This window comes from Ursus maritimus (genome assembly GCF_017311325.1).
Source record: "Ursus maritimus isolate PB19 chromosome X unlocalized genomic scaffold, ASM1731132v1 scaffold_X1, whole genome shotgun sequence".
Lineage (NCBI taxonomy): Eukaryota > Metazoa > Chordata > Mammalia > Carnivora > Ursidae > Ursus > Ursus maritimus.
In genome coordinates, this window is record NW_024423319.1 from 60,673,837 (window position 1) to 60,691,451 (window position 17,615).

Sequence of the window (17,615 nt, forward strand, 5' to 3'; positions counted from 1 at the left end):
AAACATTACGGGGATTAGTCTTCCCTATGTGAGCTCCCTGGTGCAAGGGTCCTTCTCTGCCATCTCCACTCACATAGCTCCCTCCCTCCGGGCAGCAGCCTCCCTCCACGTATATGACCTTCCTATCCTTGTGGATGCAGTGTCTTCTCTGTATTTAGTTGTGGAGTTTGTTCTTCCAGCCTTCAGATCACTCTCCCGTTTATTGACTTGGATGTGAATATCTACTGAAAACATGGGACAGGGTGAGCTCAGGGTCCTCCTACTCCACCATCTTCCCAAACTCCTCTCTCCTCTTGTCTTTTTTTTTTCCTTTTTTATATGAAGTTTTCTGTTTTAATTCCAGTATAGTTAACATACAGTATTACATTAGTTTTTGGTATACAATATAGTGATTCAAGAATTCTATACATTACTCAGTGCTCGTCATGGTAAGTGTACTCTTTAATCCCCTTCACCTGTTTCACCCATCCTCCCACCCTCTGGTAACTATCAGTTTGTTCTCCATAGTTAAATGTCTCCTGTTTTGTCTCTCTCTGTCTTTTTTCCTTTGCTCATTTGTTTTGTTTCTTACATCCCACATGTGAGTGAAATTATATGGTATTTGGTTATCTCTGACTGGCTTATTTTGTGTATCATTATACTGTCTAGCTCTGTCCATGTCATTGTAAATGCAAGATTTCATTTTATGGCTGATGAATATTCCATTAGATATATACTACACCTTCTTTATCCATTCATTTATCAATGGGCAATTGGACTCCTTTCATAATTTGGGTATTGTAAATAGTGCTGCAGTAAATGTCAGGGTAAATATATCCCTTTTGAATTAATATTTTGGCATTATTTGGATAAATACCTAGTAGTGCAAGGGCTGGATCATAGGGTAGTTCTAGTAACTTTTTGAGGAAACTCCATGCTGTTTTTCAGAGTGGCTGCACCAGTTTGCATTCCCAACAACAGTGCAAGAGGGTTCCTCTTACTCCACATCCTTGCCAGCACCTGTTGTTTCTTGTGTTGTTGAGTTTAGCCATTCTGATAGGTGAGAGGTGATATCTCATTGAAGTTTTGATTTGCATTTCCCTGATAATTTGAGATGTTGAGCACTTTTTCATATACATTCAACAAACATTTATTTCCTCACAGTTCTGTAGGCTCAAAGTCCAAGATCAGGGTGACCCCAGGGTATCTCGTCAGGACTCTCTTCCTGGCTTGCTGATGGCTGCCTTCTTGATGTGTCATCACATGCCTTTTTCATTGTATATCCACAGACAGGAAGAGAGAGTGAGTACTGCTGTCTCTTCCTCTTCTTTCAAGGACACCAATTCTAGTGTTTTAGTGCCTACACTTAGGACTTCATTTAATTTTTATGACTTTCTTTTTTTTTTTTAAGATTTTATTTATTTATTCGACAGAGATAGAGACAGCCAGTGAGAGAGGGAACACAAGCAGGGGGAGTGGGAGAGGAAGAAGCAGGCTCATAGCAGAAGAGCCTGATGTGGGGCTCGATCCCATAACGCCGGGATCACGCCCTGAGCCGAAGGCAGACGCTTAACCGCTGTGCCACCCAGGCGCCCCTAATTTTTATGACTTTCTTATAGGATCTGTCTCCAAATACAGACACACTGGGGGATAAGGCTTTAGCATATGTAACTTTTTGAAGTTTTTATTTAAATTCCAGTTAGTTAACATACTGTGTTATATTAGTTTCAGGTATACAGTATAGCAGTTCGGCACTTCCATACAACACCTGGTGCTCATCACAGCAAGTGCTCTCCTTAATCCCCATCACCTATTTAACCCATCCCCCCACCAACCTCTCCTCTGATAACCATCAGTTTGTTCTGAACAGTTAAGAGTCTGTTTCTTGGTTTGCCTCTCTTTCTCTTTTTTTTCCCTGTGCTCATTTGTTTGGTTTCTTCAAGTCCACATATGAGTGAAATCATATGGTATTTGTCTTTCTCTGACTTATTTCGCTTAGCATCTAGCTCCATTTATGTTATTGCATGAGTAATATTCCATTGTTTACATATACCACATCTTTATTTATTCATCTGTTGATGGACATCTGGGCTCTTTACATAATTTGGCTCTTGTAGATAATGCTACTATAAACATCAGGGTATAGTATTTTTATATCCTTTGGGTAAATACCTAGTAGTGCAATTGCTGGATCATAAGGTAGTTCTATTTTTTAACTTTTTGAGGAACTTCCATACTGTTTTCCACAGTGGCTGCATCAGTTTGCATTCCCACCAATGGTGTAAGAGGGTTCCCCTTTCTCCATATCCTTACAAACATGTGTTGTTTCCTCTCTGGTTAACTTTAGCCATTCTGACAGGTGTGAGGTGATATCTCATTGTAGTTTTGGTTTGTATTTCCCTGATAATTGAGTAATGTTGAACATCTTTTCATGTGTCTGTTGGTCATCTGTATGTCTTCTTTGGAAAATATCTATTCATGTCTTCTGTCCAGTTTTAAATTGGATTATTTGGTTTTTTGGGTGTTGAGTTTTATAACTTCTTTATATATTTTGGATACCAAACCTTTATCAGATATGTCATTAGCAAATGTTTTATCCCACTCCATGGGTTGCCTTTTAGTTTTATTGATTGTTTCCTCTGCTGTGCAGAAGTTTTTCATTTTTATTTTTTAGTGATATTTATTTATTCACTTGAGAGAGAGAGAGTGCACACAACGAGGAGCAGCAGCAGAGAGAGAGGGAGAAGCAGGCTTCCAGCTGAGCAGGGAGCCCAATGTGGGGCTCAATCCCAGGACCCTGGCATTGTGACCTGAGCTGAAGGCAGATGCTTAAGTAACTGAGCCACCCAGGCACCCCCCAGAAGCTTTTAATTTTGATGAAGTCCCAGTAGTTTATTTTTGCTTTTATTTTCCTTGCATCAGGAGATATATCTAGAAAGAAGTTGCTATGGCTGCTGTCAAAGAGGTTACTGCCTGTTCTTCTCTAGGATGTTAATGGTTTCCTGCTTTCATTTAGGTCTTTCATCCATTCTGAATTTACTTTTGTGTTTGGTGTAAGAAAGTAGTCCAGTTTCATTATTTTTCATGTAGCTGTTTAGTTTGCCCAACACCATTTTTGAAGAGAGTCTTTTACCCATTGGATATTCTTTCTTCTCTTGTTGAAGATTAATTGACCATATAATTGTGGGTTTGTTTTCTGGTTCTCTATTCTGTTCCATTGATCTATGTGTCTGTTTTTGTGCCAGTACCATACTGTTTTCATCACTACAGCTTTGCGATATAACTTGAATTCCAGAACTACAGCTTTGCTTTTGTTTTTCAAGATTGCTTTGCCTATCCAGGGTCTTTTGAGGTCCAGTAGAAATTTTAGTATTGTTTATTCTAGCTTTGTGAAAAATGCTGTTGATATTTTGATAGAGATTACATTAAATGTGTAGATTGCTTTGGGTAATAAAGACATTTTAACAATATTTGTTCTTTTGTTCCATGAGCATGGAGTGTCTTTCCATTTCTTTGTGTCATCTTTAATTTCTTTCATCAGTGATGATGGTTTTTAGATAACAGGTCTTTGAACCTCTTTGGTTATGTAAATCTAAGTATCATGGATTTGGTGCAATTATACAAGGGATCATTTTCTCAATTTTTCTTTCTGCTGCTTCATTATTGGTGTAGAGAAATGCAACAGATTTCTGTACATTGATTTTTGTATCCTGCAATTTTACTGAATTTGTTCAGTTCTAGCAGTTTTTTGGTGGAGTCTTTTGGGTTTACTATATATAATATTATGTCATGTTGAAATAGTGAAAGTTTTACTTCTTCCTTGCTTATTTGTATGCCTTTTATTTCTTTTTGTTGTCTGATTGCTAGGGCTAGGACTTCCAGTACTATGTTAAATAACCATAGTGAGGGTGGACATCCCTGTCTTGTTCCCGACCTTAGAAGAAAAGCTCTCAGCTTTTCCCCATTGAGGATGGTATCAGCTGTGGGTTTTTCATATATCACCTTTATTATGTTGAGGTATGTTCCCTCTGAACCTACTTTGTTGAGCATTTTTATCATGAATGGATGTTGTACTTTGTTAAATACTATTTCTGCATATTTTGTGATGACCAGATAGTTCTTATCTTTTCCTTTATTAATGTTGTGTATCATGTTGATTGATTTGCAAATATTAAACCACTCTTGCAACCCAGGAATAAATCCCATTGATTTTGGTGAATGATTCTTTTAATTTATTGTTGTATTTGGTTTGCTACATTTTATTGAGAATTTTTACATCCATATTCATCAGCAGCATTGGCCAAAGTTCTCTTTTACAGTCGAGTCTTCATCTGGTTATAGCATCCGGGTATGCTGGTATCATAGAATGAATTTGAAAGTTTTTCTTCCTTTTCTATTTTTTGGAATAGATTGAGAAGAATAGGTATTAGCTCTTCTGTGAATGTTTCATAGAATTTGCCTATGAAGCCATCTGGTCCTGGATTTTTATTTGTTGGGAGATTTTTGATTACTGATTTTGTTTCTTCTCTGGTTATTGTTCTCTTGAGGTTTTCTATTTCTTACTGTTTCAGTTTTGGTAGTTTACGTTTCTAGGAATTTTTTCATTTCTTTCAGGTTGTCCAATTTGTTGAACTATAGTTTTTCATTATATTTTCTTTTTTTTCACAGTTTAAATGATTTTTCTCTTCAGTCTGTATTCATTTATTTTTTATTATAATATTTTTTATTATATTGTGTTAATCACCATACAGTACATCCTGGTTTTTGATGTAAAGTTCATTATATTTTCTTAACAGTTGTTTGTATTTCTATGGTTTTGGTTGTTATTTCTCCTCTCTCATTTGTGACTTTATTTATTTGGGTCCTTTCTCTTTTCTTTTTGGTAAGTCTGCCTAGAGGTTTATCAATTTTCTTAATTTTATCAAAGATTCAGCTCCTGGTCTCATTGATCTATTACACTGTTTTCTTTGTTTCTATATGATTTATTTCTGCTCTAAACTTTATTATTTTCTTTCTTTTTTTCTGGCTTTAAGCTTCATTTGTTGTTTTTCTCACTCCTTTAGGTATAAGATTAGGTTGTTTCTTTGAGATTTTTCTTGCTTTGGGGTAGGCCTGTACTGCTGTATATTTCTCTCTTAGGACCACTTTGGCTGCATCCCAAATGTTTTGTATTTTGTGTTTTCATGTTCATTTGTTTTTATACGTTTTGTTTAATATCCTAGTTGAACCGTTCATTGTTTAGTAGCATGTTGTTTAACCTTCATGTATTTGTGGTTATTCTTTTTTTTTTTTTTTTTTGCGTGACTTGAAGTTTCATGGTATTGTATGATCTCAGTATTTTTGTATTTGTTGAGGCCTGATTTGTAATGTAGGATGTGATCTATTCTGGAGAATGTCCCATGTGCACTTGAAAAGATTGTGTATTCTGCTGTTTTAGGATGGAATGTTCTGAATATATTTGTTAACTCCATCTTAATCAGTGTGGCACTCAAAGACATTATTTCCTTGTTGATTTTCTATTTACATGATCTGTCCATCGAAGGAAGTGGAGTGTTTATGTTCCCTACTGTTATTGTGTTATTATTAATTTCCTTATGTTTGTTATTCATTGTTATATATATTTGGGTGATTACATGTTAGGTGTATAAGTATTTGCAGTTGTTACATCTTCTTATTGTATTCTCTGCTTTATTATGATATAATACCCTTCTTCGTTTCTTGTTACAGTCTTTGTTTTAAAGTCTAGTTTATCTGGTATAAGTATTGCTACTCTGGCTTACTGTTGACATGCAGTTGTGTGATAAATGTTTCCCTATCCACTCACTTTCAATCTGCAGGTGTTTTTATGTCTAAAAATCAGTCTCTTATAGGCAGCATATAGATGGTTCTTATCTGTTTGGTTTTTTGGTTTGTTTGTTTGTCTTGTTTTTTTGTTTGCCTCCTGACAGCCTATGTCTTTTGATTGGAGTGTTTAGTCCATTTACATTCAGAGTAAATATTGATAAATATGTATTTAGTGCCATTTTATTACTTGTTTTGTCAATGTTTCTGGAGAGTTTCTCTGTTCCTCTCTAGTCTTTGTCCCTTTGTCACTTTGTCCTTCCTTTCCTTGCAAAGATTCCCCTTTAATATTTCTTGCAGGGCTGGTTTCATGGTCATGTATTCCTTTAGTTTTTGTTTATCTGGGAAACTTTTTATGTCTCCTCTATTCTGAATGACAGCCTTACTGGATAGTGTTCATTGCTGCAGATTTTTCCCATTCATCAAGTTGAATGTATGATGCCACTCCCTGTTGGGTTACCAGGTTCCTGTTGAGAAATCTTCATCCAGCCTTATGGGTCTTCCCTTGTAAGTTAAGGATCTCTTTTGTCATGCTGCTTTTTTAAGATTTTTTTTATTTATCACTAGATTTTGCCAATTTAATTACAATATGTCTTGTTGTTGGCCTGCTTTGTTTTGATGGAAGTTCTCTGTTCCTCCTGGACTGGATGTCTGTTTCCTTTCCCAGAGTAGGGAAGTTTTCTGCTATTATTTCTTGAAATAAATTTTCTGCCTCCTCTTCTCTCTTCTTCTTCTGGGACTCCTATAATAAGAATGATTCTACATTTGATGGAATCACTATGTCCCCTAAGTTTATTCTCATATTACATAATTCTTCTCTCTTTTTTTTCAGCTTCATTATTTTCCATTATTTTGTCTTCTATATCACTAATCATTCCTTTGCTTCTTCCAGCCTGCTCTTCATTGCATCATGCTTGTTCCAATTTCATTTATAACATTCTTCATTTCTGTTTGTTAACTCTTTTATCTCTGTGGTAAGTGTCTCCTTGATGTCTTCCATTCTTTTCTGAAGCTCAGTGAGTATCCACATGATTGTTGCTTTAAATTATGGACCAGGCATATTACATATATCTGCTTCAGTTAGATCCCTGGCTGTGATCTTTTCTTGTTGTTTCATTTGGGATGAATTCCTCCATCTTGGCATTTTGTCTAGGTCTCTGCCTTCTTCTGTGTATTAGGAAAGCCAGTTATGTTTCCTGCTTCTGAAATTAACCGTTTTATGAAGAAGCAGTCTCGTAGTTTCCAGTATCTGTTACTTCTGAGATTTCTCTCTGGTGTGTGCTAAGTATGCTCTGCTGTTGTGTTTTGGCTGCTCTGTCCTTCAGGCCAGTTGCCTGCAGAAGCTCTCCTTGCTTGCAGTGTACAGTATTTGTTCCTTGGCCAAAATGTGGTGATTTTTAACTAGTGTGCTCTGGTCTGCTTGTCAAATGAGACCTGATAGTATTTCCACTTAAACTGAAGCCCTGTAGAACTCTTATTAGGATACATGGTTTGGGCGGGGGTTTCTGCTGATCTTCTCAGGGAGGAGCCCCGCCATGCTGGTATTGGGGCAAGCTTGACTGAGAAGGTCAGTCTCATCAGAAAGCTGGAGTGTGGGACTTGGTGTAACTATGTTAGGCAGCCAGTATAGGTGCTGCAGTGCTTCCTGCAGCTGGCTGTGTGTTTATGCTGAGGGGCAGGGGAGAAAAATGGCACCAGTCAGCTCTTTTTCCCTGAGAGGAGTCTCCATGAATGCTGCCTCTCAGGGAAGCACTCTGAGAAGAGCAAATAATCTCCCATGTGTGTGCCCCAAGCGTTTTCTATTTTGCTGTTTTTAAGCTGTCTGCCTCCAGGTTTTTTTTTGCCTACCGTCTCTCTAGGAGCAGCATGGTACCCTCCAGCCTCTATTCCAGATAGTCCTGGTGACCTTTAAAACTGCAGCAGACTTTAGAGACATGGTGTGGTGTAGGGGCTTGTGCTGGTCTTCTGGGAGATGGGCCCACCATGCTGGGACTAAGGCAAGCTTGACTGAGAAGGGCAATCCCACTAGAGTGCAGGGGTGTGAGGCTTGGTGTAAGCAAGTTAATTAGCCAGTGTCGGGGCTACACTGCTTCCCACTGGTAACTATGTGTTTATGCTGAGGGGTACTAAAGGGAAATGGGTCTGGCCAGCTCCTTTGTTTCTGGAGAGGCGTCTCTATGAAAGCTTCCTCTCAGGGAAACGCACCAAGGAGAGTGAATAATCTCCCTCCTGTGTGTCCCAGATGTTCTTCAAATCCCTGTTGCCATGCTCTGTCCCCAGGTTGTTTGCTTGCCTTCTCTCTCCAGGAGCAGAGCAGTGTGCTCAAGGCTTTGTCCCAGCCAAGCCTGCTAACCTTTAAAATTCTGGGCTTTAAGCCTCATTGGTTTTAAGAACTCATGAAAATCGGCCCCTCTCATTTTCCCAGCAATGGCTTTGGGTAAATGTTCTTCTTGTGCATTCCCGTGTGTGCTCTACTCTCTCACACTCTTCTCTGTGACCGCAGCTGTCTCCCCTCTGCAGTACCCATGATCCATTTCTCCCCTAAACCACATCTGGGTACTTCCTACCGAATTTAATATGGCTTCTTCTCTCCGTTTAGTTGTGGAGTTTGTTCTGTCAGTCTTCATGTTGATTTCTGGGGGTATTTAGGGTGATTTGATTGTTATCTAGTTGTGTTTGTGCGACAAGATGAGCCTAGCATCTTCCTACTCCACTGCCATCTTCCTCCAGAAAACCAATATATATATATATATTTTTTTTTTTTGAGAGGGGAACACAGTCCAGTCTATAACACCTAGACTATTAAACTAATCTTGTCACTGTGGTTACCATACAGCCCTAATCTTTGCTCCTTCCAAGCTTTTCAGTCCACTCTCCTGTTTTCCTCCTACCTCACTAGCTGTTCCTTCTCAATTATCTTTGTCAGTTCTTTATCTTTAGATGTTGGAATATCCCAAGTCTCAGTCATCAGCCACATTCTCTTTCTTTGTTTGCTCGCTTAGTAGGTGCCCTCAGTTCTCTTGACCCTAAACGTTATCTCTTACTGAAATTTTCCAAAATTATATCTCCACCTCTATATGAGTCTCCCCTGATCTCTAGACAGGTGTATCTACCTGCTTTTTTTTTTTATTGCCTTTACTTGGAACTCTAGTAGTATTTAAAACTGGAATCTTGATTTTTTTTTTTCCTACCAGACTGCCTAAACCTATTCCTCTTTCAGTGTTCTCCAACTTAGCAAAATACCTCTACCATTCATCTAGTTTCTCAGGCCATAAAACCTTGGAGTTTACCTTCATTCTGTGCTTACCACTTGACATCCAATTCATCAACAATTCCTGTCAGTTCAAACTTGAAAAATAAAAGGTTGGTTCTGATGGCTTCTCTAGAAAGAAACACTCCAAATCTAATCACTTCTCATCACCTCTATTGGTACATCCCTTATCATGTCTTACCTAGAGTATTGCAGTAGTCTCCCAACTGGTCTCTGCTTCTAATCCCTTCCATAATTTGTTCTATGTAGAAGAACCGTAGTGCTCTTTTAAAAATATAAATTAGATCCTGTCATTCTCTTGTTCTAAAACCCTTCACCACTGGCAGTTATCTCCGATTACTCTGTTTTTTCTTCCAGTCCAGTTTCCTCTAATTCATTGTCTATCAAGCTTTCCCCACTAAAATATAAATTCAAAGAGTAAGGACTTTGTCTCATTATTGCCATATTTCAAACTTCCAGCAATATAGTAGGTAATCAGTAAATATTTGTTCATTGAATGACTGTGAAAGTATTCTGATACATGTTCTTACATAATTCATTGTAGAGTTCAAGCCCTTGAAATTTCTGCCTAGCTTCCTTACCATCCATCATCCCTCCATACTCTCCTTCCTGCCCCCCAAAAAAACACAATCAGATAAAACTCAGAGTATTAGTATTTTCTATTTCTAACAGATTTAAATTTATATTCCAATATTCCCCATTATTTTACCCCATCTATCTTTGGGTGCTAAGTATTTTTTGATAGAATTTTTATTTTACTTTTAAACTTAAATAACCATCTTCAGTGTCAAAGCTTAACTTTAAAAAATTATTCGTCTTGATTTAGATCACTCCCTTGATGGACCCCTTACAAATGGTGATGGCAGAGAGCCTCGGACAGGAATCAAAAGAAAACTACTTAGTGCATCAGAAGAAGATGAAAACATGGGAAGAGAAGAGAAAGAGAAAAAAGAAACTAAAGAGAAATCACATTTGTCCTCCTCAGAGAGTGGAGAGTTAGGATCCAGTTTAAGTTCTGAAAGTACCTGTGGTTCTGATTCTGATTCTGAATCAACTTCCAGAACAGATCAAGATTACGTAGATGGAGACCATGACTATAGCAAATTCATACAAACCAGGCCTAAAAGAAAACTCAGAAAGCAATATGCCAATGGAAAAAGAAACTGGAAGACAAGAGGCACAGGAGGAAGGGGCAGATGGGGCAGATGGGGTAGATGGAGTAGAGGAGGCCGAGGAAGAGGAGGCAGGGGACGAGGAGGTCGAGGAAGAGGTGCAGGTGCCACTAGAGGGAGAGGGAGAGGAAGAGGAGGAAGAGGTGCTTCTAGAGGAGCCACCAGAGCCAAACGTGCACGTATTGCAGATGATGAATTTGATACCATGTTTTCAGGACGTTTCAGTAGACTGCCTCGAATTAAAACAAGAAACCAAGGCAGGAGGACTGTTTTATATAATGATGATTCTGATAATGACAATTTTGTGTCCACCGAAGATCCTCTGAATCTTGGTACATCCAGATCAGGCAGAGTGCGTAAAATGACAGAAAAAGCCAGGGTTAGCCATCTCATGGGATGGAATTATTAACAGTTAGTAAATTTAGAGTAATTTAAAAAATTCAATGGCCTTCTACTGCAGGGAATTTACTAGGAAATCTACAAAGCAAGTTGTGTGGGGACTTCTGCTTCCTTTCACATTGGTGCTTTTCCATTATGCCAGTATACATTTGTTTCAAGACTTTTGATCTCCACACTTCATTTGTTCAAACAAGCCTTACTCATTAGGCCTTAAATGAAAAGAAAATTCTGCCCACATATAGACACACACACACACAACACATCACAAACACACTACAGATTTACTACATTAAAGGAGCATTCAGCTTCTTAAGAGTAGCATGACATTTTTATCTCAATTGAATATCCCTCTTTTGCTTTTGTATCACAGAAGTATAGCACCTTCTTACAGAGTTTTATATAGTTTGTTTTTGCCATTTTGATTCTTGTACCCAGTAATAATAACTTTTGCACAATACACCAATCCTATAGGCAGCTATTAAATGTTTACAGTTTCTATATTGTAAGAACGATCTGGATTATTTTACTCTTCCCAGGCCAAACTTTCATGAATTGTACTGAACTGAAGTATATATTTATACTACAGTTTTTTGGGGGTGGGGGGATCTTGATATGCTTCTCATTGATTTGCTTAATTCATGTTAAAGGTGAGAAAGGGTTGGTGCCTTGTAAATATGTAGCAAATCTTTGTGGTGTGTCCTGATGTTTGCATTAACTTTATTAAAAAAGAATATTTGAGGTATCAATCTAGACAAGGTGCCAAATGCAAAAGTTTCTTGCATCCATTTTCTTTTTCCTATTATATTTTATCGCATTAATAGAACTTGTGTAGTTTAAAGAATAACTTAAACATTTGAAAAAATCCTCATCCACAAAGAATAACTTCTTTGAATTGTAGCTCAGCTACCTCTATTAACTACAACTACTGGAAACGTTAAGGAAAATAAATGCTGTTATTCATTACTGACTAAAAAGATAGAACAAGCTTGGTAGGAATGAATACTCATGTTATAAGCTGAGAGGTTGTTAATAATTGTATTGGCTCTCAAATTAATAGTTGTAATTAACAAACTTTCTTAAGTGTAGTATGCTGTACCTTAGGCTTTTCTTAGTACATACTTGTGTAAGTAGACTTGGGTCTACTGCTTATGTATCTCTGCTACCACTTGCTATTTACAGCTGTGAGTGATTGGTTTTCATTTGAATTTTAAAATGTAACAAAGCAGCTAGTTTGAATTGGAATGTTTTGGCTAGCAGATCTTTTGAGGCAACTTTAATAGGTTTTGCTCATATCATTCCAGAGGGTTCTTCTGTTATAATTTTTTAGAAAAGAACCTCATTACACTGCACACTGATATTCGAGTCATTATTTTATAGATTAAAAAAAAATCTTTAAAACCCTTATGATCTTGTTTACAGCAGTGGAGTGCACATGATTCCATAAATGAGCTTGAGTTCCAAGATGAATTTTAGTCCTCAAATTTGAGAAATTGCAAATTCACTAATTTGTTAAGGTGAGTGGGATAATATAATCTCTGTTATTGTAACAGCAGATTTGTTGCATTTAGATCAGACTTTGGATATAAAAAAAAACTTCTTAATGTATGCCTAGTAATCCCAGGATATTTCTTAAGCTAATGTGTTTGTTTCATGTTTCCAATCATTTTATGCATCTGAAAATCCTTAAGTGCAAAGGAAGGAGTACACACATAACTTCGCTCTTTTTTTGGGTCAGGTAGGGGTTGTTCCTGTACTAACAACTTTAAGCAATTTTCACTTGCAGTAGAAATGGTGTTCAGGCTTTAAGAAAGTATTGTTGTGAATTGTTAATGGCACTAACTTCTGTTACTGAACAGTAGATCAAGCTGATTTTTTTGTTGTTGTTGTAGTGGTGTTGTTGTTGTTGTTTTTCACTAAACCAAAACTATGCTGGTTAAACTCAGCTGACACTTTTAACCGTACTATAGATTCAAAAACATTCATATTTGAAACTCTGCATTTGATTTTTGCTAAAATATACTATTTTCATTATTCATCTCTTGGGCATTTAGACTAAATTTGTGCCTGTGTTTTCCTGGAATCAATAACACTTTGACTTACCCTATCAAAGTAACATAGTTACTTATTTTCATGGATATACCCAAACGTGTATTACGTATATCATTTTAGTGTGAAATTTTTGTTGACATTCTTCTATGAAGAGCTGACCCCTTCAAATGTAGAAGAATTGCTGTCTATGTGATTTTAGCTATCTCAAGCTTTATTTATAATTTATTTTGAAAAATAAAAATGCCACATTTATTTCCCATATATCAAGATTTTCTAGGTTTAGATAATTAGAATAATAAGGCTGAAGACATTTTTAAGCACATTTTATATGTAGTGAAGTACTGTGAAAATACTAGTGAACAGCATTTTGCTATAATGTTGATTTCAGTTATTAGGATTTACAAGTCACCAGGGTATGTTAGATGAGCATATTTACCATTTATTACAAAACAAACAGATTATTTTCTGTTTGCATGCAAATTATTTTAATACGTGTGAAAATAAAAGTTTGGAAGATAGTATTTTTACTTTTATATCTGAACACTTTCCCCCCAATTTATACTTTGCTTGTTTGTAACGCCACCTCCTGTGAATGTGTTGTAATTTGTATCACATTGAATATTGTACACTTTAATTTTTTAGAGTACGTTTAAACCTAAATAATATCAGGTTCAGGCATAGCAAAGCAAGTAGGAAATGAGGTGAAAATTTTGAAGAAAAGTCTAAATCTTAAATGAATTGCTAAGAAATAAACTTATATTTAGGTCCGTGAGAACATACACATGTATAAACCTAATCCTATGCTGGATATTAATAGTCACTGACCTATAATATTTCTCATGAATGCTAATAATCTTTTAATTCCCAGCTTTAAGATCTTAGCATATGTATCTGTTTATGAAAACAGAATTGTGTGTTCTATGTCTTGCTGTGTGCAACTCTTCCAGCAATAGGATGCTTTCCAAAACATTCACTAGCCTATCAGCCTAATGACTAAATTTGTGTGTGTGTGTGTGTGTGTGTGTGTGTGTGTGTAGATTTTTTCCCAACTTGACACACTTTGTCTTGGACATTAAAAAAAGAATATTTTGTATGGAAGACAGCTGTATTCACAGTCTACCAATTCTTTGCCTCTGTTTAAAGCACTTAGCCTGTATATATACTGCTTGATCATCCATTTCATTATACCTTCTAGATAAACTAGGTTTTTATCATGTACATGTGTCCCTCTATTTTTTTTTAATTTATCCTTCCTTAACTTGTGTTTTTGTCTGTTTCCCTTCCCAGAGATCAGGCTTGTGCTAGAATTCTTCATACAGCACTTTGTTTCACCCAGAGGCTAAGAAATTGGGTAAAATTCATAAATCTCATAATGCACAACTGTGTGCTCAGATATCTAACTCAGCCTTGTAATACTTTGAAGTAAATTTGAGTGATTTGTTATTTTGTTGTTTTTGTTGTAATCCTATAGGTTGTCATCAGACAATAACAGAGTGATTGCAAAGAAAAATGTGAATGCCACTTTTTAGTTTTTGATAAAAACTTTTTGAGCATTTTCAAAATTTGTATGTTTGTGGTAGTGATAAACACCTTGATTACTTGCTTATATATCTCGGGAATTAATTTGTGCACATTTACCAACTGGTACTTATCTTTAAAGTTGGAATATTCACATCCACAAAAAGGAAACTGACATCCTGTATAATTTTCAGTTTACTTTGATATCGAACCTTTTAAACAATTACTAACATTTTGAGTTCCAAAATGAATATAGTTCAGTTCTGGGGGAGGGAATGGAAATTTTGACACTTAAAATTCACTGTTTTAAATGTTAACCCCATCCCCAACATTTTTGTGGTACATGAGGCTTTATGAAAATTTTATTGAAAATAGAGTATGATCACTTTTAAGGCTTGTTTTAAAAATTAGTGTGAAAATATTTTCATGCTTTTTTATTTTTATCTCTTAGTAAAGTTTCTTTACTAAGTTTTAATTTGAAGTTTACCAAGTTTTGTTTAAATTCTAATATAAAGTTATTTTTTCCATGGTGCTGTATTTTGTGAAATATGAATTACCCTCAAGTTTCTAGAATTTATTTCTTATGTATCCTTATCCTTGATTATTTTCTTTTCAATCATTCCTGCTTACTTTTATCCTCACTTCTCTTACTGCAATGAAGACTGCACCTAAATTAGCACACTTCGACAAGACTGGCAATTTATGATTCACTGATGGGAGAAGTACAGTAGAAAGGCCCTGCAGTTTAGGGTTAAGGTGTGTTTATTTATATGTATGCCCATTTGTTATTCTTATACCTATCTTAATTAAATCTATAATATGAGACTTTGACATATAAAAGCATGATAAGTATTTTCTAAAAAATAAAACTATTGATACATATAATCACCATTGGTAATTGACTTTTAAAATCACATACAAAAATATTTAGAAACCCAGTTGGGAAATGTGTTTTTACATATGTCACCAGATACACATTAGGCAGTACTAGAAATGTTAATTCTTTAAACAATACTGTGGTGATGGCAATCAGTAATTTATTTCTTTGTCCTGTAACTTACCATCTTTGTCTTTTGTAATCCCTTACAAAGTATTAACAAAACTGTACCTTATGTTTGTTCTTAGTATCCATAAAATTTTAAGATGGAAAGTCATTGAGTTAATAGTTGATGTGATGTTGTATATGGACAAAGTGTCCATTAAACTAAAATTCAGTAAAGAAAGGTAAAGTAACTGGCTTGGTTTATAAAAGATGTTTTGTTTGGCAGTTACCAGTCATTATAAGCAATTATCTTCAAAGGCAAAAAACTGGATTAATTTGTTGCCATTCTTTATGGGATGTTTACAATAAAATTCCAAGTTGTTTGGAATCACTTGCACTCTTGCTGCTTTATGCTTTAACTCAGGTACTGGAGATAAATTAATAAGAAGAAAGAAATAAGGAGTTTCCTTTCCATTATGCAGCTTCAGAGATTTTAATATGTAACTCTTGGGTCTTTCCTTTTTTGTTTCTTTGTCATATAATATTTTATTACTATTTTTTATTTGAAAAACTAGGGTGCTTATCAAAGAAAATTAAGGAGTTTTTTTCCTTAGTCATTGCAGATATTCTTTGGGTCACTTTTAGGTAATAAATGTTTTAACATTTTAAATGTGGGCTGCTTGGTGCATTAAATAACAGCCTGGAAAGCTTCAGTCAACATTTTGTTTTGAAATGAAAAGATTTCTAATGTCTTTATGGCTTAAAAGTTTTAACAACTGAGCAGTGAATCCGTAGCATCTTTCGTTATAGTAATATTGCCCACAGAGGCTTAACTGTATTATAAATGTACATCAAGGAAGGAGAGAAGTAAACCGAAAGGTAACTTTTGATCCAGGAATTGAAAGCCCTAACAGGAACATTTATTCAACTTATTCACTGGCAATTTTCTTCCCAGTGGCATGAACTTCACTTGCTTCAAGGTAAGTAAGCTGGCCAAAGACTGAACTGCATGTTTTATGCATATGTTGTCTGTTTTATGAATTCAGAATCAAGAAATGGTACAGAAAAAAATATCATCCTTGACTTCTTACATGGTATCCTATGGCTATGAAAGGAGCCCAAATTTTCACATTTGGAGAGTGAAGCAAAGATATATTGTTTGTTATTTGTGTTTAGTTGCTTGATTGGTTAAAGATAGTGCTATTAAAGATACAGAAGTGTACATTAAAAATTCTTTATTAGCAGTCTTTGATGTTTTCTGACTTCACCTGCTAAAAAATAATTTTTATAACAAATTATTATAGCAGTATTCAGAAGATCCTTCTTTTCCTAGTTGACAAAGAACAAAGTACTCTCTACCCTCTTTCTCAGTTGTGTGTCCCTGACAATTTAAAGCTACTTGCCAAAAATATACAAAATAAATTGAAGTTGATATATATTGATACTGTAAATTGGTTTTCTTGGGATATTTAAGCCCATACGTTTACATTTGCTATCTTGGGTCTTTTATATTATTATTTAAAAGATATTTTATGCTACATATTGCTGGAAAACCAAACATATCATTAAATAAAATAAACTTTTTGTGGCACCAGTGTTTTCCCAAAGTTTTGAGGAATTTTTTTTTCTTTCCTTTCTTTGCAACTTTAGAATGTTTTTCTTTGCCAGCTGTGGCAGTTGCTTTAATAATGTTATCTTTCATCTGGAGATTATAAACATCTAATAATTTTAATTAAGTTATTAATCATTAACAAATTAAAGTTTAATTTGATATTGGAGAATTTAAAAAAATATTTTCAAAAGCTAGTATCTTTTCATTAATGCATAAATTTTGAATTGTCAACTTTCCTGCTCAGCATATTTATGATTCTCTTCAGAGAATACATTTTGTAGTAAATATATGAAGAAATCAAAACATTTCAGATTACTTGATTTAGGTTACTGATATTACTTGGTGGAATTTATTTTTAGGGGTGTTTTTGTGGTTTATTTTTATCATGATACAACCCTAAATAGAATTTATATAACAACATGTTAATTTTTATTTCGAATTTCATGTAATCAAGTAATTTAAGGCAGTAAAACCGTCTTTTTTTTACTACCTTTTTATTTAAATTCAATTAATATATAGTCTACTATTAGTTTCAGAGGTAGAGTTCAGTAGTTCAACACTCATATAACACCCAGTGCTTATTACATGACGAACCCTCAATGTCCATCACCCAGTTACCCCATTCCCCACCCACCTCCCCTCCAGCAACCCTGTTTGTTTCCTATGACTGAGAGTTTCTTATGGTTTGTCTCCCTCTCTGGTTTCATCTTCTTTTATTTTTCTCTCTCTTCCCCTATGATCCTCTGTTTTGCTTCTTAAATTCCACATATGAGAGAAATCTTATGAAAATTA

The 17,615-nt window shown here is 35.4% G+C and overlaps 1 protein-coding gene across 1 annotated transcript in view; it reads left to right on the top strand.

Annotated features, from left to right (window-relative positions):
• BRWD3 (bromodomain and WD repeat domain containing 3) overlaps positions 1-16,653 on the top strand; it is a 216,465-nt gene extending 199,812 nt beyond the window's left edge. The window contains exon 41 of the mRNA XM_040630327.1: positions 9,918-16,653. Within this exon, the coding sequence (XP_040486261.1) occupies positions 9,918-10,672 (755 nt within the window). The 3' untranslated portion in view covers positions 10,673-16,653. The remainder of the gene's footprint in view (positions 1-9,917) is intronic.
• The last annotated feature ends 962 nt before the right edge of the window (positions 16,654-17,615 follow it).